At 45.2% G+C, this 27,408-nt stretch overlaps 1 protein-coding gene across 1 annotated transcript in view; it reads right to left on the bottom strand.

Annotated features, from left to right (window-relative positions):
* Positions 1–7,572: 7,572 nt before the first annotated feature.
* DHRS13 (dehydrogenase/reductase 13) overlaps positions 7,573–27,408 on the bottom strand; it is a 30,962-nt gene continuing 11,126 nt past the window's right edge. The window contains exons 2-5 of the mRNA XM_075335252.1: positions 26,214–26,332; positions 20,171–20,294; positions 18,096–18,407; positions 7,573–16,277 (exon numbers count right to left, since the gene is read on the bottom strand). Coding sequence (XP_075191367.1) covers positions 16,015–16,277; positions 18,096–18,407; positions 20,171–20,294; positions 26,214–26,332 — 818 coding nt within the window. The 3' untranslated portion in view covers positions 7,573–16,014. The remainder of the gene's footprint in view (positions 16,278–18,095; positions 18,408–20,170; positions 20,295–26,213; positions 26,333–27,408) is intronic.

The following is a 27,408-nucleotide window of genomic DNA, read 5'->3' as shown; positions in this document are numbered from 1 at the left end:
TGGACATATAAAAAAGTTTTGCCCTTGCAAGTGATCAGTTGCTCTGATTGCCCAGGATGATGTACACCTTTGCATTTTTTTCTGGATGACTCCAGGGATATATGCTGACCAGACATACAGTGTCTTCGCACAGAACTTCTCCCAAAGACCTTCTCTGCAGACGCCTGTGGATGAAGAAGATTTTGGAATACAACTTGCTGCTTGATCTGCATTCTCCCTGCCATGGCCTGTTTTGGGAGATGGCGTAAGCAGTGCAGTTAGGTTAGATGTAACACTTGTATGTGGTCCTCCCTGTCACATTCAAACACTTAATTGCAATTTTACTGTGTGGTGCACTTTTATTGGATACTATATGGTAGTTTATGGATTATTGGGTTTACCCAACAGTGGACAGGTAACTGAGGTCAGGTAGATGTGTGTCTGCCTTGGCCAGCTGGTACTCTAACGGTAGGTCACAGATCTCTTGGAATTTTGAACTGTCCTTACTGAATATTTTTGGAAAATATTTGTAGTTGCTTGAACAGAGTGTTTTCTATGGTTTCAGGACTGTCAAAGCTTAGTTCTATTCTCTCCCATGCAGCCATAACACCAGCTGTTGGATTACAGATGTGGACACATCTGAGTCTCTTGACCCGCTCTGTGGATTGTGGTCTTAATCACCTGATCAGCAGGTCCAGCTCTTGAGCAGCAGGGATGCTGATTTTACTAATTACAATTCTAAAGGCACATTTTCAGCCTCTATAATTCTCAGAGTGATGGTCGAATCTTATGAGACCAGTCTTAGTAAGTTCAAGAAAAAACATGGACCTTGCAAAGAAAGACAAGTCAGTTTTGCTATCAGAGTAATGTTATTTGTATGGTCTATAGCAGACCTGGGCAAGGGCGGCCCGCGGGCTGGATGTGGCCCGCCTACTGTCTGTGACCGGCCCGCCCGTCTTGCTGAGAGTTGGAGGGGTGGCCTGATCTATGCCTCAGCTTCACACTCCCTGCCAGGAGCTATGCATCCCGCAGTGCAGTGATAAGCAGCTGCCACGCCCCCACTCTGCCGGTCATGCCCCATCTGGATGCCTTCTACGGCATCTATGCTGCTAGCCACGCCCCCTTTTGATGTCATCCACGCCCCTTCAATGCTGGACACACACACTCCTCGGATGCCTCCCTTGTCCCCTCCTCCTGCTCTCTCGATGCTGGCCATGCCCCCTCTGCCTGCCCCTTCTACCCAGGATCCTCATATGTGACCGGCTCATCTACATCTACACAGCGGCCACTTCAAAAACGTCTGTTCTACAAACTGAGGTAAGTGTACCAGTAGCTGCAGGGAGAGTGCAGAGTACCTGCAGGAGGGGGGAGAGCAGGGGAGCAACACTTGTGTCTTCTCAGGTCCCTCCTGTGCCTGCAATAGAAGAAGCAGTCACACAGTGGACTCAGAGAAAGCAGCCAGAGGAGCCCTCATGCTCTGTTGATGCAGTGCTGCCTGACTGTGCTCTCAGCGTCCCCAGGGCCAGTATGAATGCCCCACTGGCCACCACTGTTAGTATGCATGCCCCACTGGCCACCACTGTGAGTATGCATGCCCCGCAAGCCACCACTGTGAGCATGCATGCCCCGCTAGCCACCACTGTGAGCATGCATGCCCCGCTAGCCACCACTGTGAGCATGCATGCCCCGCTAGCCACCACTGTGAGCATGCATGCCCCGCTAGCCACCACTGTGAGCATGCATGCCCCGCTAGCCACCACTGTGAGCATGCATGCCCCGCTAGCCACCACTGTGAGTATGCATGCCCCGCTAGCCACCACTGTGAGTATACATGCCCCGCTAGCCACCACTGTGAGTATGTATGCTCCACTGGCCACATGTATGCTCCACTGGCCACCACTGTCAGTATGCATGCTCCACAGGCCACCACTGTCAGTATGCATGTCCCACTGGCCACCCCTGTCAGTATGCATGTCCCACAGGCCACCACTGTCGTTATGCATGCCCCACTGGCCACCACTGTCGTTATGCATGCCCCACTGGCCACCACTGTCGGTATGCATGCCCCACTGGCCACCACTGTCGGTATGCATGCCCCACTGGCCACCACTGTCGGTATGCATGCCCCACTGGCCACCACTGTCGGTATGCATGCCCCACTGGCCACCACTGTCGGTATGCATGCCCCACTGGCCACCACTGTCGGTATGCATGCCCCACTGGCCACCACTGTCGGTATGCATGCCCCACTGGCCACCACTGTCGGTATGCATGCCCCACTGGCCACCACTGTCGGTATGCATGCCCCACTGGCCACCACTGTCGGTATGCATGCCCCACTGGCCACCACTGTCGGTATGCATGTCCCACTGGCCACCACTGTCGGTATGCATGCCCCACTGGCCACCACTGTCGGTATGTATGCCCCTCTGGCCACCACTGTCGGTATGTATGCTCCTCTGGCCACCACTGTCGGTATGTATGCTCCACTGGCCACCACTGTCGGTATGCATGCCCCACTGGCCACCACTGTCGGTATGCATGCCCCACTGGCCACCACTGTCGGTATGCATGCCCCACTGGCCACCACTGTCGGTATGCATGCCCCACTGGCCACCACTGTCGGTATGCATGCCCCACTGGCCACCACTGTCGGTATGCATGCCCCACTGGCCACCACTGTCGGTATGCATGCCCCACTGGCCACCACTGTCGGTATGCATGCCCCACTGGCCACCACTGTCGGTATGCATGCCCCACTGGCCACCACTGTCGGTATGCATGCCCCACTGGCCACCACTGTCGGTATGCATGCCCCACTGGCCACCACTGTCGGTATGCATGCCCCACTGGCCACCACTGTCGGTATGCATGCCCCACTGGCCACCACTGTCGGTATGTATGCTCCTCTGGCCACCACTGTCGGTATGTATGCTCCTCTGGCCACCACTGTCGGTATGTATGCTCCTCTGGCCACCACTGTCGGTATGTATGCTCCACTGGCCACCATGGCCAGTTTGTTTGCTCCACAGAACACCAGGGCCAGTATGTATGCTTCACAGGCCCCAGTAATGTGTATGTCCCCCACTGACCCCAGTAATGTCTTCCACTTACTGACCCCAGTAATGTCTTCCACTTACTGACCCCAGTAATGTCTGCCACTTACTGAACCCAGTAATGTCTATGCCCCCCCACTGACCCCAGTAATGTCTATGCCCCCCACATTCATTGAATCTTATTTTTGTTTAACTTACTGTTTGTTTATGAAGGGATAGTATATACACTATATACAGTATTTGGTAGAACTGAGCTAATTACATTAGTCTGGCCCCCTAAAACCATCCGAATTTCTCATGCGGCCCCATGGCAAAATTAATTGCCCACCCCTGGTCTATAGTGTCCTGATCTAGACATGGTAAGGTATGGTGTGGTATAGGCATTTAGTCCAGTATTTGGCTTGATGTGCATAGCTTCTGCCATATGTGAAGCTGGAACTATGTGGTTGTCAGGAGTATGGTGACTTGTCAGCGTATTGGATTGCATGTACCGTATTTTTCGGACCATAAGACGCACTTTTTCCCCCCCAAATGTTGGGGGAAAGTGGGGGGTGCGTCTTATGGTCTGAATGTGGCTGCGGGGAATGAGGGTGCTGCGGTACAGCGGGTCATCGGGGACACGAGCAGGCTGTGGCAGCCTGCCGTGACCACGTGGACCCTCTCATTTAATATGCACGCCCATCCCCCGCCCATCATCCCTCAGCGCTGAAGCAGGCACTGACAGGTGGGCGGGGGATAAATAGCCGGCCCGCATGATCACCCCTGGCAACTACGGCCTGGAGTGATCATGTGCGGCTGTATTCACTGCCCCCCGCGCATCATCATCAGCGCGGGGAGCAGTGAATCAGTGTACAGTACTCACCGTTCCCCTGCAGCATCGCTCGTTCTCCCATCTGTGTCAGCGGCAGCGCCGCTGAGTGGAGCCATCCCCGTTACCTTGCTGTATCGCGATCATCTCCTGTGCCGTCGGCTGGGTGGAGACTAGCGGCGCGCACAGCGATGACGTCATCGCTGTGCGCATGTGTCCACACGCAGCCGCCACCGGCACAGACACAGGAGATGATCGCGATGCAGCAGGGTAACGGGGATGGCTTCTCTCAGCGGCACTGCCGCTGACACAGATGGGAGGACAAGTGATGCTGCAGGAGAACGGGGATGGCACCACTCAGCGGCGCTGCCGCTGACACAGACCGGAGGACGAGCGATGCTGCAGGGAGTGAGGTGAGGTGAGTATGAACGTTTATTTTTTTTTATGTGCCACAGGATGCGGCCATACACCAGGATGGGGGTATAATATGAGCAGGATGGGGTCATCTGAGCAGGATGGGGTCATCTGAGCAGGATGGGGTCATCTGAGCAGGATGGGGTCATCTGAGCAGGATGGGGTCATCTGAGCAGGATGGGGTCATCTGAGCAGGATGGGGGTCATCTGAGCAGGATGGGGGTCATCTGAGCAGGATGGGGGTCATCTGAGCAGGATGGGGGTCATCTGAGCAGGATGGGGTCATACGAGCAGGATGGGGTCATATCAGCAGGATGGGTGCATATGCCATGATGGGTTATATAGCAGGATGCGGCCATATGCCAGTATATAGCAGGATGCGGCCATATGGCAGGATGACGGTATATAGCAGGATGAGGGACATATACTGTATATACAAGGCAGGAGGATCATTACCAGGATGCGGCACCTTAGTAGAGAATTTGGGGACATTACCCCCATAACAGTGTAGGCAGCAGATCCTCGCCCCATAACAGTGTCATGACCACATTTTTTGCTTAAAATTTTATTTTCCTATTTTCCTCCTCTAAAACCAGGGTGCGTCTTATAGTCCGAAAAATACGGTAGATGTCAATTTGCCGAGTTTGCTGAGTTGCAGGGACCTGGTACGTTCTGGTGCATGAATGAATTTCAGGATGAGGGATTGGTAGCGCATTGTACTGACCTTGAATGCAGACTGTTGGTGAAGTCAGGGGTGCACTATTTTGGCTTACTATGGTACGCTTAAGAGGGACTTCTCTAGAACCTCTATTTCTGCCTTATTGCGTGCTGCTTCTGCTTCCATTTCTGCCTTCTTGTGTGCCATTTTTGTCTGCTGCACTTGCTTCCAAAGCATCCATTTTTACCTTCTTGTGTGCTGTTTCAGTTGCTTCCACTTCAATTTTAGTTTTCTTTTGTGTAAACACAACTTGTATCCTAGTAGCTTTGCATGTGCCCTTATGAGCTGCTCACAAAGACTTAAATATTTTGAAGAGTGTGACTGAAGGGCCATTTACACGCTGCGACATCGCTAACAATTTATCGTCGGGGTCACGGTGTTAGTGACACACATCCGGAGTCGTTAGCGACATCGCAGCGTGTGGCAGGCTGGAGCAACCTTAAACGATCGCAAAAGAGGCAAAAATCGTTTGTCTGTGAGAGGTCGTTTATTTATGAAAAATCGTTGTCTGGTCAGTAGTGATGTTGTTCCTCGTTCCTGCGGCAGCAGACATCGCTATGTGTGACACCGCAGGAGCGACGAACATCTCCTTACCTCCGTCCACCGGCATTGAGGAAGGAAGGAGGTGGGCGGCATGTTCCGGCCGCTCATCTTCGCCCCTCCTCTGCTATTGGACGGCTGTTGTGTGACGTCGCTGTGACGCCGCACAAACTGCCCCCTTAGAAAGGAGGCGGTTCGCCGGCAACAGCGACGTCGCAGGGAAGGTAAGTCCGTGTGACGGGTGTAAGCGATGTAGTGCGCCACGGGCAGTGATTTGCCCGTGACGCACAACCGACGGGGGAGGGTACGCTCGCTAGTGATATCGGTACCGATATCACAGCGTGTAAAGTACCCTTTAGGTTGGTTTCATACATCCGGCTTTTCGCCGGATTGCCAGATGCGGCGCACACCAGTACAGTGTATACAGTACAATGGGAGCGCGACAAGCGACAGTCACATGCTGTCATGTGACCGGAGCATGTGACCCGGATGTTGCGGCGCTGCCATTGTACTGTATACACTGTACTGGCATGTGCCGCATCCGTGAATCCGGCGAAAAGCCGGATGTGTGAAACTAGCCTAAGACAATCACTTTGTTTGGTGGATCTAGAAATGTGAGATGACGTCTCTGGTATTTGTGAGATTCTTGCCTCTGTCATAGACTTAATATCACATACTGTATGGTCTCGTTTAGAATAAGCTTGCCGGAAACTCTGCACTTCATTTAGAGAATCCTGTGTATTAAGTTTTTCCAGAATTGTAATGCATGTTTTACTTGTCTCTGTAGACTGTAGAGGATTCATAAATGGTTCACAGTTGTCCAAGGGCTTCCTCCAGTGGTAGCTCATGAGAATCAGGCTGCGAGATGGTGGTGATGTGATTCAACACCTTTTGTAATAAGCCTGATACATTACAGGAGAGTTCACATTTTGCAGTCTCTAAATTTTCTTAAACTTTCCATGTGTGCTTGGTAGAGCGTTTAGTCTTTTCACTGCACTGTGGATCAAGATCTAAACCTTATTCATCGGATTGTGGATCTTGCAAAGATTGTGCAGACAGGAAGAGTGGTCTACCCTGAGGGAGACAGGGCTGCGATTGCCACACACACACACACACACACACGAGACATTGTTTTGGCGGTCGTCTCTTATACCATCACTCACTCAGAGACTTCATCAGATAGCTTGGCTCGATTGCAGAGGCATGTATGAAGATTCCAAAAGAAGTGGTATTCCAGCTGAATTCTTGTATGTATGCATTATTTCAGTCGGTAAAAAAGATAATTCTGAACCACGCCTGCATAGATATGATGGCGCAAGATAGCAGACAAACACTAACTGGGGAAGAAGGGAGTGGTTACTGACATATCAACTACAAGGAGAGATGGAGGACAATAAAAAAAAAAACCAAACAACTACCTTATTGCATAGCAACACAATGACAATACAATACTGTATCATTCCCAAGCCGTGGGACATGACAATGGATCAGTGAAAAAAATCTGAGAAAGTGGAATAATTTTTTTTTTTTTAAATCAACAGTTAAGAAGAAAAAAAAATATGCCGAAACACTCATGAAAAATCACTGATAACACTGGGTCAGTTTTTATTTGTATATTGTTGCTCTGTTTGGGCTTCTTTTTTGATGCGTTCTATGCACTACTGCATCTAAGTTTTATTCTGGCATTTCAGGACACCTGGCTGTGCAGGGAACTTCAACTATCACTCTAATGGGTCTATGTTGTAGTTCTCTGGTCAGTGAGTGGATGAGGCCGTTACACAGAGAAAGAGCATAAAGGGGGAGCTTCAATGTCAGTAAGGGTCCCAGAGGATGGGACACCCAGATCATAAACTAACAACATTCCAAGTGATATGCCATCAACAGTTGAAAATAATTAATAGTTAATCCTATTAAGGGATAAGTGGCTGCAAGTCACATCATTTTTTTAAAAAAATTTTTCTCAGTTGGTGATATTCCAATGAATACATTCACATGCATGTATAGAATATTAACACACACACACACACACACTAGAAAACTAAGTAAAAAAACAGTACTTGTAGTTTGCCAGGATTTTTTTTAATGGTAACTAAAACAAAGTTTACACCTTTTATATAAAATTTTCTTACTAAGAAATGCAGGTAAATTTCATATAACAGAAAAAAATACATTAGTATCATATAGACATGTACTTTAGTAGCCACTACGGCACTGCCTTGTACATAATGAATGCAAAAAAACACACAAAGAATAAAACAAATCTCCTCTTTCTAGTTTCTAACACAAAATTGATTAAAAAGAAAATAAAAGGTTACTAAATATTGCAATTAAAGGGGTGGTCTAGTACTAGGACAATCCCTTCTCAACCACCATGTTTGCCCCCGGTAAAATAACACTTATCCTCAACTCCGGTGCCGGCGCCATTCCAGTGGTATCGGCACTCGCGCTTCCAGAGCTCACGTGAGGTTGTGGCGTCTCCCGAGACCTGCACCCAATCAGGACTGGCTTCATTCCACCTACAGACATATTAAACATCAGTAGGAAGTGAGAGAACAGCCACAGCTTTGACTTCCTCTTGTGTGTTTTTTTTTTTTTTTATTTTAACGGGGCAAACACTTAGATTGAGAAGGGATTGTCGTAGAAGTAGACAACCCCTTTAATATCTTTAAAGACATTTCTCAAATTGTTAAAACCATAGGAATCGGAATACATGGCAATATTTGGTTGAGCGAGTCATTAGAAAAATCGGATGGAAATAGACATGTGCAATAAAAGTTGCGCCATCCTGGTCCGAGGACCAGTTCTCAGGGTCAACCTGTTTTTACTTCTAAGCCTGGAATCTTGGTCATCTCTGCGGTCATGTAAGCCAGTGGTCTACCGTCTAAAGCCCTAAAAAATGGGTTTTGAACAGAACCACCTACTAGTCAATATAAGACAGTCACATTGTGCTTTTTCTGGCCTCCGTTTCAGATGTCTACCTTCTTGAAGTGGGCACAAAAGTCTGCTCAATCGTGACAAGAAGGCCAGAGAGCACTAAGGCTAGTTTCACACTTGCGTTGTTTTGACGCAGACGGAATCCATCACTAATGTAGTACAGTTCATTTATTTACATTTGAAGCGCGTTACTATGGCGCGCGTGTGTGTCATGCAGTACCCGCTTGTGTCCACATGATGTCGCGCTTCCACTGTAAATAAATGATCTGTACTGTATTTGTAACGGAGCCCGAATCCGTTAAAATAGCGCAAATGTGAAACTGCCCTTAGTGACTCAGTTTGCCTCATTATAGTGAATGAGCCCATCAGCTAAATTTAAAGTCAGTCTCCAGACAGCTATTATAGTATGTTTTGTAGATTGTTTATTCATTTATCACTTTATCTTATTGCAAGGGCAGATCTGTATTTGACTTTAGGAGTACAGTTTTGGCTGATTTCTTCTCCTTACATCAATACAGTTATGTGGTCAGAAACTTCTCTGGGCACACGGCAAAGTTCGAAACAGAAGGATTGTCATTTTGGAGTGTATATTTTTCTGGAATGGTATGTAGGTGTAATGTCACCTTAGCAGAACCCCCCATAAATGGACCTAAACTTCAACTCTCCATGAATTCAGCTGAATGCAGTGAGCAGGTTGACCCCACAAAACATAGAATTTTATAACATCAGGCTGTGACGATAACAAATGACACATTTTCCATTTAAATATTGCTTTACAGTTTTCATTTTATGGACCCTTCTAGAAAGCAGTAGTACCCGATACATGGTCTGAAACTACTATTTGGCCAGAGTCACACTTGCGAGTGCCTCGCGTGTATCTCGCGCAAGTCTCTCATTGAATCACCCGGCAAGGATTCGCACTCTCCTGACAGGAGCGGGTCGGTTGAATGTATGTCTATGCAGCTGAGACGCTTGTGTCCGGAGAGTGCGAGTCCGTGCCGGGTGATTCAATGAGAGACTCGCACGAGTTACACGCGAGGCACTCGCAAGTGTGACTGTAGCCTTTGGGCCAAGCTGGGTTTGGAAGGAAGGGGCTCCATTTTATGTTTGCAGCGTGGATATTGCTGGAATTTTTTGCAGGTGCTATTTACAGAGCCCCAAGTGGGCCTGAAGAGCAGAACACCCCACCCCAACCCACAAGGGACCCCATTTTGGAAATTATATTCCTCTGGAAATATATATATGGTGCAGTGACTATTTTGGCCCCGCAAGTGTTTTCCAGAAATAAAAATGGAATGGATGTTGCACAGCGGAATTTTCAAATATGCCAACTTGGTGCCCATACATTGTGCCCTGCTTCTAGAGACCTGTACCCCTTAAATTGTGTTCTCTCGTCACAACAGTAACGCCATGCATGTGGGCGCTAACTATAGTTTAGACACACCATGGCGCTCAGGAAGGACGTTGGGCATTTGGAAGTAGCGATCTGGATAGATTTTAGGGAGGTTTGGGGGAATGAGTTGTTTCATATCTTTTCCAGAGCCTTTGTGCTACCAGCAATATCGAAAAACCCTATATTTCACTGACACAGGATGGATCAGCGTGAGGTTTGTCTTTTTGTGGAATGAGATGAAGTTTTTATTGGTACCATTTTTGGGGTAAATTCCTTTGTTATTTGATGAAAAAAAATGCATATATCCAGTGTTCATCAAATGGCTTAAAATATGACATTTTTATAGATCAGCAGGTTGTGGACCCGATGATAAAAAAAAAATGTGCACTCTTATGACCATAGTTTCTAATGCCAAAACATTTTGTTCCATTAATTTTTGTACATTATTGTTATGCTTTATTTATTTTCATTTTTTTTTACTTGGTTCCACTTGTCTGATTGCTGGTGTAAGGCGGGCTTTGCACACTATGACATCGCAGGTGCGATGTCGGTGGTGTCAAATTGAAAGTGACGCACATCCGGCATCGCATGCGACATCGTAGTGTGTAAAGCCTAGATGATACGATTAACGAGCGCAAAAGCGTCGTAATCGTATCATCGGTGCAGCGTCGGCGTAATCCATAATTACGCTGATGCGACGGTCCGATGTTGTTCCTCGCTCCTGCGGCAGCACACATCGCTGTGTATGAAGTCGCAGGAGCGAGGAACATCTCCTACCGGCGTCACTGCGGCTTCCGTAGGATATGCGGAAGGAAGGAGGTGGGCAGGATGTTTACATCCTGCTCATCTCCGCCCCTCCGCCGCTATTGGCCGCCTGCAGTGTGACGTCGCTATGACGCCGCACGACCCGCCCCCTTAGGAAGGAGGCGGGTCGCCGGCCAGAGCTACTGTCGCAGGGCAGGTGAGTGCATGTGAAGCTGGCGTAGCGATAATGTTCGCTACGCCAGCTATCACACGATATCGTACCTGCGACGGGGGCGGGGACTATCGCGTGCGACATCGCAGCATCGGCTTGCGATGTCGCAACGTGCAAAGCTGCCCTAAAGCTATGTGCACATGCTGAGTATTTGGTTGCAGAAATTTCTGCACCAAATCTGTATCTCTTGGCAGAAAAAAAGAAAGTGTTTTTTTTTACATACATTTTCTATGCATTCTTGGGTGGGAAAACGCTGAAAGAATTGACATGCTGCAGTTTTATTTCTCCACCAAATCAGCAAGGGTAAAAAATAAAGCAACATGTGAACAAAACTTCAGGATTCTCATTGACTTTGCTGGTATAAGGATTTGCATCCAGTTTTGTGACAAAACTATACTTTAAAAAAAAAAAAAGCGCATAAAAAAACTAAATAAAAACACACTGTGTGCACAGGGTCTAATACTCCGGTTCCCATGCTAAACATCTGCACAGCACAAAAGACTGTGGCATCTGGAGGGTCAAACAGCCAGTACAGGCACCGGGCCTAGCTGTTGCTGAAGCGCTCAGCTGTTAGTTAAAGGGTTTTTTCCACAAAGTTAATTATAAAGTTCCTTTGAATGAACAGATCTTGGAATAATATTTTTCACACTTGTATGTGTTTAAAAAAAATAAATAAAGATGTTCTTGTGCTGAGATAATCTTATATATGTGCCCCTGCTATGTGCTGTGTAATGGCTGTGTCTGACCGTACAGGGACAGAGTCTGATCATACCACATCTCCTGGGACGGGAAGGACACAAAAGTGTATAAAGACATTACAGCACGGGATCATTGCCGATTCTTTGTGCACAAAAATGTAATTTAATTTACATATCAATTTATATAGATTTCTTTATAAAAAAAAGTTTAAACTTTGATGCAGTAATTACATAAAGGTGCCTACAGGTATATAGGTAGTTTTGCGTGGAATTTCAACAATGTGTCATGTTTCTACTTTCAGAAAATATATGGATATTGAAAGGGGGGGGTATATGTTTTGTGATTCAGGTTTTTTGGTACACATTAAAAATTATACTGGTCACCCAAGGCGCAAAATGTTGAAAAGACACCCAGCAACGATATAATTAATATAGATCATGACATGAAAAAAAAAAAAAATCAAAATGAAATGTAGCATACAACAGCAGGTCATTTTCTGATGCAGATGGTAGGTTAAACATGGAGTGGTCAGGCAGATGGGCATGTCCTCAATACTAGCTTATTTTCCTTATGACACTTAACTAATCACTACGAGGGATAGCAGCCAAGACTCCAATCACCTTATAGGAGGTGGCCGCTATATCTTTAGCAGTTTTTCAATTAGAGGAGTCAGACTGACAGGTCCGGTCATATGCGCCTCCATCAGCAGCAGTCTTGTGGACAGGAGAGCTGTGCAGTCTGTGAGGATAGCCAAACGGAGAACCTGTAATACTAGTAATAAAATATTATTACATATTAAAGTATCACAAAATCAGATCACCAACCTATATCTTAAAATAATGTACGAAGAAAAAAAAAAAAAAAATGTATAAAAACTAAAAATTCTGCTATATCATGGGAACATTATCTTGCAACCATGTTTTTCTCATCCAGTTCCAAAAATGATGGAATTGGAATGTCCGAACCTTTTTTTTTATCAATTCATTGAAAAACGGAAGCACACAGTCCATCTTCCGTGTGTTGTTCATTTTACACGGATCCCCGTACATAATAATGTCAGAGTCTGATCCGCACAACAGATGAGAACAGGATATTTTCTGAGTATCACGGCCCGGAGACACAGACCTGATTTTACCACGCATGTGTCTATGGACCAATGGAACTTTATGGATCCACGTGCTGTACGAGAATAAAAACAAAAAGTGGCCAGCACTAGGGCATGTCACAAGGATGTTAATAGAGCCTAAGGTTGGGTTCACACCAATGTCATCAATACTGTTATTCTGTCCCATATTATGAAAAAAGTATCAGAATTGAAGGTAAGGGCATCACATGCTAAGGATGCTGTACTGGATGATCCGGGTGGTTTTGGTGCAGCATGAGCCTAGTCGTTTTGGTAAAATACTAGGACAAATCTGTGAGCGACTCTCCTAACAGAGGCTCCAATGCCGATATTGAGTAAAAAGATTCACAAGATTCTGATCCAGTGGCCAACGCTCACTTTTCTAATGTTCTTTAGGTTTATGGTGGTTATGGTGGTCTCCTCAAAAGAGCCACTCCTTGGCTAGGTCCTTCCCGGAGGGATATCTGGCTATTTTCTGTGTCGGGACTCCTAACAGAGGCTCCACAGACCTTTTTGATTTCCATATTTATTTATTTTTTTTAACAAAAGTCGATAGAATAAAGTATTGCGGCAACTCCCAAATACAGTTTAGCCGATGATGTTACGGATTACGTTTGTTTATATGACTTCATTCTTTTCTGACTATTAATCATGATCATTTTTTTTTTCTTCTTTTTATTATTATTGTATGTAGGAAAGAAATAGAAATAAACACCATTGTTCTGGTAGCAATATACATCGCTAGTTGGGTGGAAAATCTTAGGCTGGTTCACACGTCCGCCACAGACTGATGTACGGACCAGCCGTGAAGTCACCAGCCTCAGACATATCAGGTTACTGAGTTTGGGTTACAAGACATTGGACATGCTCAGTCGAGGCAAACGCCACATAAAAAAATATTTGGCTCTTTTTTATTTTTCCTCCTATTTGTTATTAATTGCATAGATTCAGTAAGGGTGCCCATACACCTTATAGCCGTTGGCCGTCAACTGTCTCTTCCAACTTGTTCTCACACATGGATATTTGCAAAGTACTTGGAATTGTACCTTGGTTGAAATTTTTATTAGATGAAATACATAATTATAAATCATAAAAATAATTTTTCACAGACTATATAATATATAAATGTACATGATCTGTATTTAATCTAATAAAAAAATAAATGAAAAACAATTCTCATTACATGGTTAGATGAAGAATTGCCCCAAGCACAGAACAAGATAGTGGTGCCGGGAACCTTATTATGAAACTTTTCCATACACATGAATACCTAGCTCGTTCTCAGCTAACTTAGAATGTTTTTGTTTTTTTCCCCCCCTTTACTTAAAAGTGAAGGTGTCCTGCAAAAAAAATTTCAATAACTGAAAAATGTAAAAGTATTAATGTTTTTTTAAATATTAATATTTGTTTTTAATTGAGCAAAATATGAAAAAATTAATTTAAAAAGTTTGATATTTTCCACTCTTAAACACTAGGGGGAGCAGCTGCTGAAATCCTACTGTAGAACTAGCTCACATTACAGCTACAGTAAAAGTGGGCAGAATCTGCTCTCCTGTGTGTGATGTCACCTCCCCCTCCTGTTCTGGGCGTTTCCAAAAAGATAAGGGAAGATGAAGTTTAGGATCACAGTGCGGAGCCATTTTGATGGTGACCGCAAAGTGATCCTAATGTCTAAAGAGTCACCAAGGACAGCTGCATAGTGCTCCCCAAATAGAGCTCTACACGCCCCGTGCCAGTGATGCTCTGCCACATGCACGCATGCCTGCAATGCTCTGCCACATGCCCGCCCGCTCGCAATGCTCTGCTGCATGCACGTGTATACCACGCTCCGCTGTATTCCGCGCTCCTCAGTATACTGTACCCTGCTGAGGAGAGGATAGCGGTGGCAAGAGCGGGGTGGGGGAAGTGGCAGCGGCCCGGCGCCAGTACTCACATCCTGAACGGGTGACAGGGGAAAAGTGTAGCACACTGCATACGCTGTGATCTCCACAAAGATGGCGGTGATCTTCTCCCTCTGCTGTGATCTGGACAGCCCAGGGGGCGTGTCCAGCTTACAGCAGAGTCAGTGTTACAGAATGGGGGTCGCAGCCCGACAACGGTCTGTTATGCACAGATAGCTGACGAATTTGATACTCATAGAAAATCCAAGATGGCAGCCCCCAGTGTTTCAGTAAAACTAAAATTAAATAAAAACTAACAGTAAATTTAATTTTGTATTAAAAATACTTGATTTCATAATCACTATTATTAAAATTATACAAAAATAAAAAACAAAACACTTTACCTTTAAATTAATGTATTTTGGGCTCAATATCATTTTTTTTGCAACTGGCTTTCATTAAAAATGATTGCACTGTTAGTTTTTTAGTTTTTTTTTTTTTTTTACAGTCCATTTGTTTCCCTACATTCAACTTTAAGGTGATCTGGGGCAATAAATCAGCTGAGATGAGTTCAGAAGAAGACCATATCAGACTATAATACATACTGATGGATTATCAGTAGAGATGAGCAAAGTTGTGGAAGTTCGGTTTGGCGGGATCAGCCTGACTTTAGATAAAAGTTTGGTTTGGGACCCGGACTTGACATGAACCCCAATGGAATCACTAATTGGGCAGTTCGGGTCTCTGCCCTAAAATGCAGCCAGCCATAAACAGAACACCTTCCAATTTTTTTTTTTGTTTGGTGCACACTACATCCGATTGTACTCTTGTTACCCCCAGTGTGAGCCATGCAAACACTGCAAGCAGCTTGCACTGGGCTGAGCATCGAGTGTACCCGAGCACAGCAATGCTTGCACGAGTGATTAGCATACGTAAAGCACCCAAACCCTGTTTTAAAACTTGGAAGTCCGTTTCTACTGTTTCTCGGCGAATGAGTGTCATCCGATTTTACAGAACTTGCTCACACATTGATGATGATAGTTTAGGGCAGCCTCCAGGCGGTCCAAGTTGCAATCCTGAAATATCATCATATTCTTGTGAAAGTGGAGATACACTTTAATAAGTCTCAATAGAAAAAATTATTTTTAGCCCTAATTATATGCTTTTAATAAAAAAAATAAAAAAGGTCCTCATAGATCGATTTCCCCTTTAGAGGGTTGTTCCCATCCCAGCCGTTCATTGAAGACTTTGTCTAGACTCCGACCCAAGAAGGGGGAGCTGCAGAAACAGTTGAGCGGCTGAGCTACGACATTTCCATAACTTACATTAAAACAAAAATAATACTTATGGGTTTTTTTGTCATAAAGGCTGGGATGAGAATAACCCTTTAGATGTAATGTGTACAGTGGCCTTACATCTCCAAATTGGCTTGTACATTTCTAAATTTAGGAGGAGATATGTTGTGCCCTGAGATTAATGGAGGTGTGGGAACATTTATTTGGTGATTCCAAGGAGATCTTCACTAACTTCCCACAGTTTCTTGGCTACTGCATCATCCCGAGCATGAGGTTTGACCTGTTGGACCTGACAGTTGGCAAAGTAGCGGCCGCTGTACATTTCGATCCCCTCTTGGACGGCACAGTAAATAGAAGTTTGAGCTCCTTCCATTGGTGTCTTGAGCAGAAGCCAAGCAAAGGGGTAAATTGGTACCAGAAACCATTTTGGCAAGTTGCGTCCTAAACTTGTGCGCACCACACCTGTAAGAAGGAAAGATATTAATGTAGAAGACATAAAATCAGACTTCAGTAAGGTCATAGCTATCTGAGCCTCCGATTTCATATGAAGGCGTACACTCTACTATTCCAATTATTGTCCCATGTTAAAAATCCACAGAATAAAAAAAGTTGTAGGGCACCAAAACATGTCACACACCTAGCACCACTTATGTATCTCAAAGTATACAAGCAAAGTCCATTTGATATCCTACACAAAAAGGGCGGTGCTTTACCCATCAATCAGCCCAAAAGTCCACATCCAGCAAAAAGAAGCAAAGATGGGTGGCACTCACCATTCGTAAAAAACCTTCTTTATTTCATCCAACAATTAAAGGGAACCAAACATCAGGATTTTCGTGTATAAGCTGCAGCCAGTGCAGTACTGGCACTATCATGCACAGTGTGTACATACCATTAGGGTGCAGCTCGGGTGTTTAGGCAGTGAAATACAACTTTATAAAGTTTGAAATTTCGTGCACTTTTTGATTGACGTGTGCACCTCTGCAGATAATGTCCGGGCGGGTTATGCAGGAGTTCCCCGCCCCCCCACCAGCCTGTTCCTCCCTCTCTCCTGATGTCCGGGCGGGTTATGCACGTGTTCCCCGCCCCCCCGCGCCGCCTGTTCCTCCCTCCCTCCCTCTGGCTGTATGTAAATATCTAATCTTCAGAAACATGGCGCCGGAGTAGGCCTCTGCGCATAGCGCTTATCTCCGGCGCCATGTTTCTGAAGCCCCCGCATTACACAACTTGGTGTCTGAGAGGGCGGCGCCACAGCGATGTCACACCGGCTGGTGTGATGGCCCGGTGTCCTGGGGTGGCACGATACAGGAGCAGCAGGTAATTGCGTCCTCCGGTCAGCTGTTCTGTCCTGTTCTAATCGCGCGCGCTCCCGCGGTCACAACGGGCTGTGAAGAAACGAGGGCGCATGCGCCGCCCTCTCAGACACCAAGTTGTGTAATGCGGGGGCTTCAGAAACATGGCGCCGGAGATAAGCGCTATGCGCAGAGGCCCACTCCGGCGCCATGTTTCTGAAGATTAGATATTTACATACAGCCAGAGGGAGGGAGGGAGGAACAGGCGGCGCGGGGGGGCGGGGAACACGTGCATAACCCGCCCGGACATCAGGAGAGAGGGAGGAACAGGCTGGTGGGGGGGCGGGGAACTCCTGCATAACCCGCCCGGACATTATCTGCAGAGGTGCACACGTCAATCAAAAAGTGCACGAAATTTCAAACTTTATAAAGTTGTATTTCACTGCCTAAACACCCGAGCTGCACCCTAATGGTATGTACACACTGTGCATGATAGTGCCAGTACTGCACTGGCTGCAGCTTATACACGAAAATCCTGATGTTTGGTTCCCTTTAAAATCACAGGAGGGGGATGTGGGAGACGTCTGGGACGAAGGTGACAGTTTCGGGCAGAGCGGCGCTTTGTCAGGTCCCGACACCAGTCCCAGACGTCTCCCGCATCCCCTTCCTGTGATTTTTTTTAATTGTCGAATGAAATAAAGAAAAAAAAAAATAAATTTTTTTTCTGCTTTTTCCTGGATATGTCCCATGCTATAGTCTCCCCTAATACCACTACTTCTAGGAAATAAAATCTCCATAAAGTAATGCAATACAGACAGACAGTGGACACATATCTTGGACACACTCTACTAGGTTATGTAATCAATAGAAGAATGGATGATTTAGGGGTTTTACATTTTATAAGATGATGACATAGATCCACCACAGCAGATGTGCAGTGGACGGTCAGTCCTCTGTTGCTAAAGAGCAGAGCTTGGGTGGCACTTACCTGGGTGAACGGAATAACAAGTGACATCAGTGCCCTGTAGTCGGTTGGCCAGCTCGCGAGCGAACAGAATATTCGCGAGTTTACTGTCACAATACGCCTGGATAATTTCCCTCCATGATTCTCCGGATAGATTTAGGTTCTTGAAGTCGATTCTTCCCCTTCTATGAGCACTGGAGGCAAGAACCACAATACGGCTGGGACTACACTGCTTGAGACGATCCAAAAGCAAATGAGTCAACAGAAAATGACCCAAGTGATTGACGCCAAAGACCAAATTGAAGCCATCTTCAGTCTTGCCTTTACCTTCAACGCCTAAAATTAACAAAATGGTCAGTGATGACAACTACAAACCCTCAATATTATCACATCTGGACCTTTGGGCCATTTCCCAGATGAATAATAGTAACAAATTGTATATATGTATAATATCTCTCTCTGGCAAAAATTAACAGACCACTTCCAAATTTTCATTTTTTCCTGATTTTTCTCTTTATAGGTATATTTTTGAGTAAAATGTAAATTGTTCTTAATTCTATAAGCTACTGACAACATGCCTCCAAATTTCTAAGCAATAAATATATTTATTTTCTGAAAATGAGAAATGGTCAAAATAGCAAAACAATGCATTGCTTTCAGACACCTCAAATAATGCAAAGAAAACAAGTTCATAATCATTTAGAAACATCAATATTAATATTTTAACTCAGGAAGAGTTCAGAAGTCAATATTTTGTGTAATAACCATGATTTTCTAATCACAGCTTTCATGCGTCTTGGCATGTTTTCCACCAGTCTTTCACATTGCTTTTGGGTGACCTTATGCCACTCCTGGTGCAAAAATGTTAGCAGTTCTTCTTTGTTTGATAACTTGTGACTATCCATCTTCCTCTTGATTACATTCCAGAGGTTTTCAATGGGGTTCAGGTCTGGAGACTGGGCTGGCTATGAAAGGGTTTTGATGTGGTGGTCCTTCATCCACAAACTGATTGTCCTGCTGGATAAATCAGTCCTCAGAGTTTGGGAACATTGCTTGAGCAGAAGAAAGCAACTTTCTCCAGGATAACCTTGTATGCGTCTTGATTCATACGTCTTTTGCAAAGATTAACCTGCCCAATTCCAGCCTTGCTGAAGCATCCCCAGATCATCACCGATCCTCTACCAAATTTCACAGTGGGTGCAAAATACTGTGGCTTGTATGCCTCTCCAGGTCTCCGTCTAACCATTAAACGACCAGGGTTTGGGTAAAGCTGAAAATTAGGTAAAGAAAGTTCAACAAACATCTGCGAAGGACATATGAATGAAGCCGCATACAAGGTTATCTTGGAAAAACAGTAGCTTCCTTCTGCTCAGGCAATGTTCCCCAACTCTAAGGACTGTTTTTTCCAGCAGGGCAATGCACCATGCCACACAGCTAGGTCAATCAATGTGTGGATGAAGGACCACCACATTAAAACCATGTCATGGCCAGCCTAATCTCCAGACCTGAACCCCATTGAAAACCTCTGCAATGTAATCAAAAGGAAGATGGATAGCCACAAGCCATCAAACAAAAAACTGCTTAAATTTTTGCACCAGGAGTGGCATAATGTCACCCAAAAGCAGTGTGAAAGACTGGTGGAAAGCAGCCAAGACGCAAGAAAGCTGTGATTAAAAATAATGGTTATTCCACAAAATATTGATTTCTGAACGCTTACTGAGGTAAAACATTATTAGTATTGTTGTTTCTGAATGATTATGAACTGGTTTTCTTTGCATTATTTGAGGTCTGAAAGCAATGCATTTTTTGTTATTTTGACCATTTCTCATTTTCAGTAAATACAAAATTTTTTGCTGGAAATTCGGAGACGTTGTCAGTAGTTTATAGACTAACAGAACAATTTACATTTTACTAAAAAATATACCTGTAAAGAGAAAAATCAGAAAAGCTGAAAATTCTGCAGTGGACTCTTAATTTTTGCCAGAGCTGTATAGTCCTAATATGACCATTTATATATACACAAGTATAAGATACAACAACCAAGGCAATAGCACAGGGCTATGTCAGGATAAACGGTTTCATCGATTCCGATGGCTCACCCGCATTGTTTATTAGTATGTCCAGACGAGGTTCACTGCTCAGAAACGCCTTGCAAAAAGACTGAATTGATGCAATGGAGGCCAGATCCAGCTTCATGAACAGCACCTGATTGTTGCCAGATTGCTGGAGAAACAGAAAAAGCACAGGACATCAGTAAGGATCAAATCTAAACCTTTAGGCCATGTTTACACGTTCAGTACTTGGTCAATATTTTAGATCAGTATTTGTAAGCTAAATGCACCACTTCTGCATTTTTCACCCAATCCTAGTTATTATTATTATTTTTTTTTTTTTTACCTTACTCAATAGCGTTACAGCACTTTACAGACATGACCCTCACTGTCCCCCATTGGGGCTCACAATCTAAATTCTCTATCAGTATGTTTTTGGAGTGTTGGAGGAAACAGGGGAACCTAGAGGAAATGCACACAAAGACGGGGAGAACATACGAACACCTTGCAGGAGTGCTGCAAGACTGCAGTGCTAACCACTGAGCCACCGTGCGGTACTGGTTTTGGCATACCAATACCCAAAAGTAAAATACTGACCAAAAACTGAACATGTGAACGTTGCTTTAGACTGGGTCTACATGGCAACTTTGGTGCCACACAGATCAAAAAATGATAAACAGACTTTTTATCACTATTATGATACAATAATAAAAAGGTACTTAGATAAAATATATTTATTGGAATACAAGTTAAGAACCCAAAAAAAGAAATACACTTTAATAAATTGTAAATAAGCAATTCACTATGCAGTAAGTGGAAAAAAAACCCAAAACAGATTTAATAAAAAAAAAAAAAAAAAAAAAAAAGGTACGGAATAACATTTGTGCAGTCTATGAATTTGTTCTGGGAAATAGAATTACCTCCATCATTTTTTTATTATTTTTTATTAAATCTGTTTTGGGGTTTTTTTTCCACTTACATAGAGCATAGAGAATTGCTTACCTCCTTCATAGATGACCTCAAATCTGACCTAATAATTTTAAGGCTAGCGAACAATCTCTCTACACTAACTTGGGTTGGAGGCAAAGCCGTAACCACATGGGCAACATCTCTAACAATCTCAGGGTGTAAAGGAATTGCCTCATGCACAGTCAGTTTTGATGAACTGTTGAAATCTTCTACTTCTTTAAGAACAAGTGAAAATTTTTGCTGACATATGGTCAATTTGTTTACTGTGGGAGGAGAATCTTTTTTCCCTGCGGCCTGCTTCATATCGTCCTAATACTTTTCAAAATTAGATTTTCCCCTAATCAGACTGAGGGAAAAAAATTAAAAATTTGCAGCATGTCTACAAATCTTGGCTCACTCGCAATCGGGATGAGCCAGGTAAATGGATGCAAGATTTCTGGGTGGCTGCGGGCTGCTATTTTTAGACTGGGGTGACCAATAACCATGGGCTTCCCCAGTCTGAGAATACCGGTCCCCAGCTGTTGGTTTTATCTTGGCCGAGTATCAAAATTAGGGTGTGGGGGGCAGGGGAACGCAACAATGAGTTTTAGTAGTTTTGACTTCCAGTGTCTTGGTAACATTTTTTTGTCACAAACAAATCGAACTAAAGGGGGTGTTACAGGCAGCGATATTGCTAGCGATATCGTTGGTGAAAGCACCCGCCCCCGTCGTTTGTGCGTCACGGGTAAAAATCGCTGCACAAAATAGTTTGGAGCCATCACACGTACTTACCTGCCTAGCGACGTCGCTATTGCCGGCGAACCGTCTCCTTTCTAAGGGGGCGGTTCGTGCGGAGTCACAGCAACGTCACTAAGCGGCCGCCCAATAGAAGCGGAGGGGCGGAGATGAGCGGGAAGAAACATCCCGCCCATTTCCTTCCTTCCGCATTGCCGGCGGCCGCAGGTAAGCTGCAGTTCATCGTTCCAGAGGTGTCACACACAGCGATGTGTGCTGCCTCGGGAACGACGAACAACCTGCGTGCACAACAATCAACGACTTTTTAAAAAAGAACGACGTGTCAACGATGGATAAGGTGAGCATTTTCCATCGTTAACGGTCGTTCCTTGCTGTCACATGCAACGACGTCGCTAACGATGCCGGATGTGCGTCACGGAATCCGTGACCCCGGCGATATATCGTTAGATACGTCGCTGCGTCTGACGGGGCCTTTAGATAGCAAAATGATTCAATCTGTGACGAGTGCATCCATTTGAAGAAACATGAAGCATTTCTTAAGTCTTTATTAGAGCTTCATTTTTTGTAAAGGGTTTCTTCAATCACTAATTTCCTAATACTGTCTCCAGAGAAACACCAAGTTTGCGGGCCATTTCTGCATTAAGTCCTGTAAAATCTGGTCGTGCAAATAACGATAAATGGTACACCATCAGCATTGAACTACTGTACCCAATTTATTATACATTTAGGAGTCGGAGGCAGTACATTTTATACCGACTCCACTAAAATGGATATAGACTCAGACTCCACTTCCGCAGGCCTGCCGGAGCCTACCAAGAATTCACTGCCTAGGCCCGTGGTCTACGCAAAACATGATAGACTTTGCATTTGATAAAAAAAATGCACACAGGGATCCGAGACTTGCTGATGACCAACCATTCTTGTGTTTCGACACAGTCTGCCCTGCCAACACTGTGTTACATTCTGTACCTAACATGGTGTCCAGACCACGAGAAACAAGAGTCATGGTTCGATTCCTGGTGTGATCACCATGTGATTTAGTGATAAAGAAAATAACACAACAGCCTTTTATGTTCCCGGTCCGGGCCATGAGCCCAGTCATGTGGAGAGATACATCAGGAACTTCACTAACCGAACTACAAAATATCCTTATCTCCTCATTTTTATAAGAAAAATAAAAATTAGAATTTGGTTGATGAAAATTGCAGCCACGGAAGACGAGGAATTTTAGTTTGAAAAACGATTGCCTCTTATGCCCAGCCATGTGCAGGGGCACAATCCTATGCAGGACAGTAACATCCATGTGGTTTGGCATCAATTGTGGAGAACTTGGACATGTAGGAGTTGAGTTTCCACACAACTGCACGCATGTTTTTTGTGCACACGTTTGGCTAACTGATGAGACAACGGAGGGAGAGGAGGAAGAGTGGGGAAAGCAGTAAGTAGGTGATGACAATGATCAGGCACTATCTGAGGATGCGAACCGGCTACCTGAAAGATGATCAAAAGAAAGGGGACAGACTGAGCCTCGGTCACATTGCTTTCTCCACGGGAGCAATTGATGCCACGTCATGTGCTGATGACTATTTGTGCTTGGACATACTCGACTCATTTTCCTACATGCACACAAATAAGATTGATCCTCTGGCAATATGGAAAACATTTCCCACACCAGATATGCTTTCACATAGTCCTAGTGCTGGCAAGTTCTATTACCAGAGCCTTCAGCAGTGATGGCAGCAACTACTACCGAGATGACGGGAGAAGATCTTTTTTCTGGATGTTGGTTCAGCTCCTTATGGCTGATGCTCTGTGCGGGGCTGATGACGTGGCTCTGCTCTTCGCGGGGCTGCCGAGTCACCGGGCATTCTGGAGATGTCGGCGGTGAGGGCTTCAAATAATGGCAGCCGGAGTCGGCACCTATGTAGTTGAGAGCTTGAGCAGAGAGCTCCCACTGCGCACGCGCTGACTCTAGGCGCCATTATTTGAAGCCCTGACCGCTGACATCTTCAGCCACCCACCAAACAGAGCAGCTCCGTGCAGAGCAGTCCCATGTAATCAGACCCTCACAGAGCAGAGCAGCCCCGTACAGAGCAGAGCAGCCCCATGTCACCAGCCCCGCACAGAGCAGTGCAGCCACGCACAGAGCAGAACCACGTCACCAGCCCCGTACACAGCAGAGCAGCCCCTCACAGAGCAGAGCCCCACTGCACAGAGAAGAGCCGCGCCGCCCGATGCACAGAACAGCGTCGCAAAGACCTGCGTGGGCAGCACACTGCGTAGCATTACCCCTGCCTCCTTTGACTCCTCTTCACCACTGTCTCCCCCCGGTAAACTACAGTTGGATTTTAAGACGCACCCCTCATTTTCCTCCCAAATTTTTGGGAGGAAAAGTGTGTTTTATAATTCGAAGAATACGGTATGCCCTCCTTCTTCTGTGGCCCCATGCCACACAAGCGCACAGGATGGCTGCTCATCTCATCCTGCAAATTAAAGGACGAAGATGTTGTGAAAGATCTTCTTTAGCCCCTGGGGTGCTGTGCTATGACTTCTTGAGCAGGGTAACTATCTGCATACACATTTGTAACATTAAAAAGTGTTGTCTACCCTCTCCTCGGATTCTCTGCTGCTTCCACTCCAATGGTTACCCGATACCTGCTGCTGGTCCCAAGGGCCCATACACAGGAGGTTTTTAACCCAGAGAGAGGCTTCAGAATAGCGTTAGGTACCCAGTTACGAGATATGCCGTGAAGGGGCAACTGGGCAGATATACAAATGGCCATTTCTATATGCTAAATATCTCATTTTTCTTAGATTTTCCTTAGCAGTAATGCAGGTCCATGTTCACACATTCAGGTTTCCATACTTTAGCATTATCAGAGCGCAAACTGTCTTTTTTTGTATTGCATATACATTTGTAACATTAAAAAGTGTTGTGTACCCTCTCCTCAGATTCTCTGCTGCTTCCACACCAATGGTTACCCGATACCTGCTGCTGGTCCCAAGGGCGACCTCCATCAGCCAGTATTCAGTGAAGCAGAGACCACCAGGGGTTGGGTGTATATTGGAACAGGAGGTGTGGGGGGAATTATTTTCTAACAAAAGCTCTTGCTCCCTCCATTCATTTTTTTTTTGGGAGATTTGGAAAACATCAAACCTCCACAGTGTCCACTGTCTTGGTAAGAAAGAAATGAATGGGGAGCTTAAGGGGGTATTCCCATCTTATATATTTATTGCATAAGCACAAGTTGTGCTATAAGTGCTAGTAATCACCATCTAAGGGTGGGCACGATGTGACTTTTCACTAGCTATTGTCCCAGGATTAAAAGTGATATTTTCATATTTATCCATTTAGACATAGATATAATTTTTCATCCTTAATCCCAAGTCCATTAAATCAGTGATTCTTTGTGCTTTTTATTGTTACTGTAAGAAATGCTAATGGTAACTTAGCCTCAATTCACATCTGTGTCAGACACTCTGCAAGGACATCAGATAAACTGCACTTTTTTCCTAGCAAAACAATGGACATCTTGGCAGAACCTGACATATCTCATTATAAGTCAATGGGATCTGTTGCACACCGCTAGAGTAAATTATATGATGAATTTGGTAATGTGTTGTGGCACCCCGACCAATCAGCTATTTGCTCCCGTGGCTGCTAAGCGCATCAGAGTGTCGTGGCCTCTGCACTACTGCAGCATGGCTTCCATTCAATCACAGCTGTGCTGCAGTACCAGCCAACAGCCAGAAGAGGCCGCTACAACAGCTCGGGTCAAAGTGTTTACACCCACCGGCGGAGCAAAAAACAGCTGATCGGTGAAGGCGCCAGATATATTGGCCTTATACTAATCGGATATTGAGGACTTACCCTGTGGATAGGTCATCCATACAGTTTGTCCAGACAACCCCTTTAAGGCCTCATTTATAAGTCTGATTTTTCGTGTGTATACTTGATCAAACTTTCATCCCTTTTTTTGTCTGTGTCCATTTTTACCATCTTTTTTTTTTTCTTTTATGTAAAAACTTTCACCCTCCCAAGTTTTTCCTACTTAAACCACAAAACCAGACAGCACGCAGATACCATCGTTATCTTTGCTGACCCATTAACTTGAATGCATGACTTACATCCGCAAACTGGATCAAAAACGGGTACGGACATAGACCTTTACATCATTTCAGGGGTAGATAATAGTTTACTGCAGAACTAAGCAGCTGACCGTTCAGAGGTTTTGTAAAGATGGGTGACAACCTTGGTCGAAATCCATTTCCAATTAATTTTTTGGGGGGGATGGACTGAGAAATTATAACAAAATAATGGCTCAAAGTAATAAATACATTTCAATAATGTGTACAAATCATTTGTCTGTGTGTGTTTATTGCTTACTGTCCGTATGTCGTACGCAGCGGCTTCTCCGGTTTCTTTCCCACGACATGCCAAAATCACCCGAGCTCCTCGCTTGGCCATGTCTAGCGCTGTCATTTTGCCAATTCCAATATTTGCTCCTGTACATACAAACAATACAGTGACTACGTTCATTCATGTGTCCCAAAGACAGATGTTTAACAATGTATAGATGACGTGACCAATTCTTGGTTTTATAGACAAGCGTGCACATATAATCTGAACACAGAGCCGACATTGTACTGAGCGGTGACTGAGGCTGCAACCTATGACCGAATGCCCAACGCTGCCAGCAGGAATAAAGTTAATTTCCTCCCGGTAGTCGGGTTTTCAGGACAGCAGTCAGGCAGATCGCTACTAACCTCATATGTGCACGTGAGGCCGGTTTCACACATCCAGCATGTCGCTGCTTTGCCGGATCCGTCACACTCCAGTGCAATACAGTACAATGGCATCGCGGAAAGCTCCGGTCACATAACAGTACTGTATTGAACTGTACTGGAGTGTGACGGATCCGGCAAAGCAGCGAAATGCTGGATGTGTGAAACCGGCCTTAACAGCACTTTATGACATAACATGTTCACTTTTAGGCCCCTTTCACACGTCAGTGATTCTGGGACGTTTGTGCTTTTTTTTTTAAACGTACCAGAATCACTGACATACGCAGACCCATTATAATGAATGGGTCTGCTCACACGTCAGTGATTTTTCACTGCACGTGTCTCCGTGAGGCGTACCCGCGTGTCCGTGTTTGCCGCACGGAGACATGTCCATTTTTTTCTGGCATCACTGATGTCCCACGGACCACGCAGTGGTGTGGTCTGTGAAACACGTGCCAGAAAAAAAACGTGCTTTTAAAATAAAAATCATTTTTACTCACCCGGCTCCAGCGATGTCCTCTGCAGCCCGTGCAGCTTGTTGCTTCTGAGCCGGCTCATTATTGTCGCACATATTCATGATGCACGACACAGCCGACCCGAAAGCAGCTGCTGCGGGGGTCAGCACCGGCCGGATGCTGCACCGCGGGAGCGATCAGCACCATGGACAGCGGGAGCGCGCACAGGTGAGTTAATCTCTAAGTGCAATCACGGGCCACGGAGAACGGATTGCACTTAGACAACCCACGTGTGCCGTGATTCACAGCACACGGAGGGAGATGGGCGTGTTTTACACGCCA

The sequence above is a fragment of the Anomaloglossus baeobatrachus genome, chromosome 2 (genome assembly GCF_048569485.1).
Source record: "Anomaloglossus baeobatrachus isolate aAnoBae1 chromosome 2, aAnoBae1.hap1, whole genome shotgun sequence".
Lineage (NCBI taxonomy): Eukaryota > Metazoa > Chordata > Amphibia > Anura > Aromobatidae > Anomaloglossus > Anomaloglossus baeobatrachus.
The sequence above is the reverse complement of the archived record's forward strand: the minus strand, read 5'-3'. Positions and strand labels throughout refer to the sequence as shown.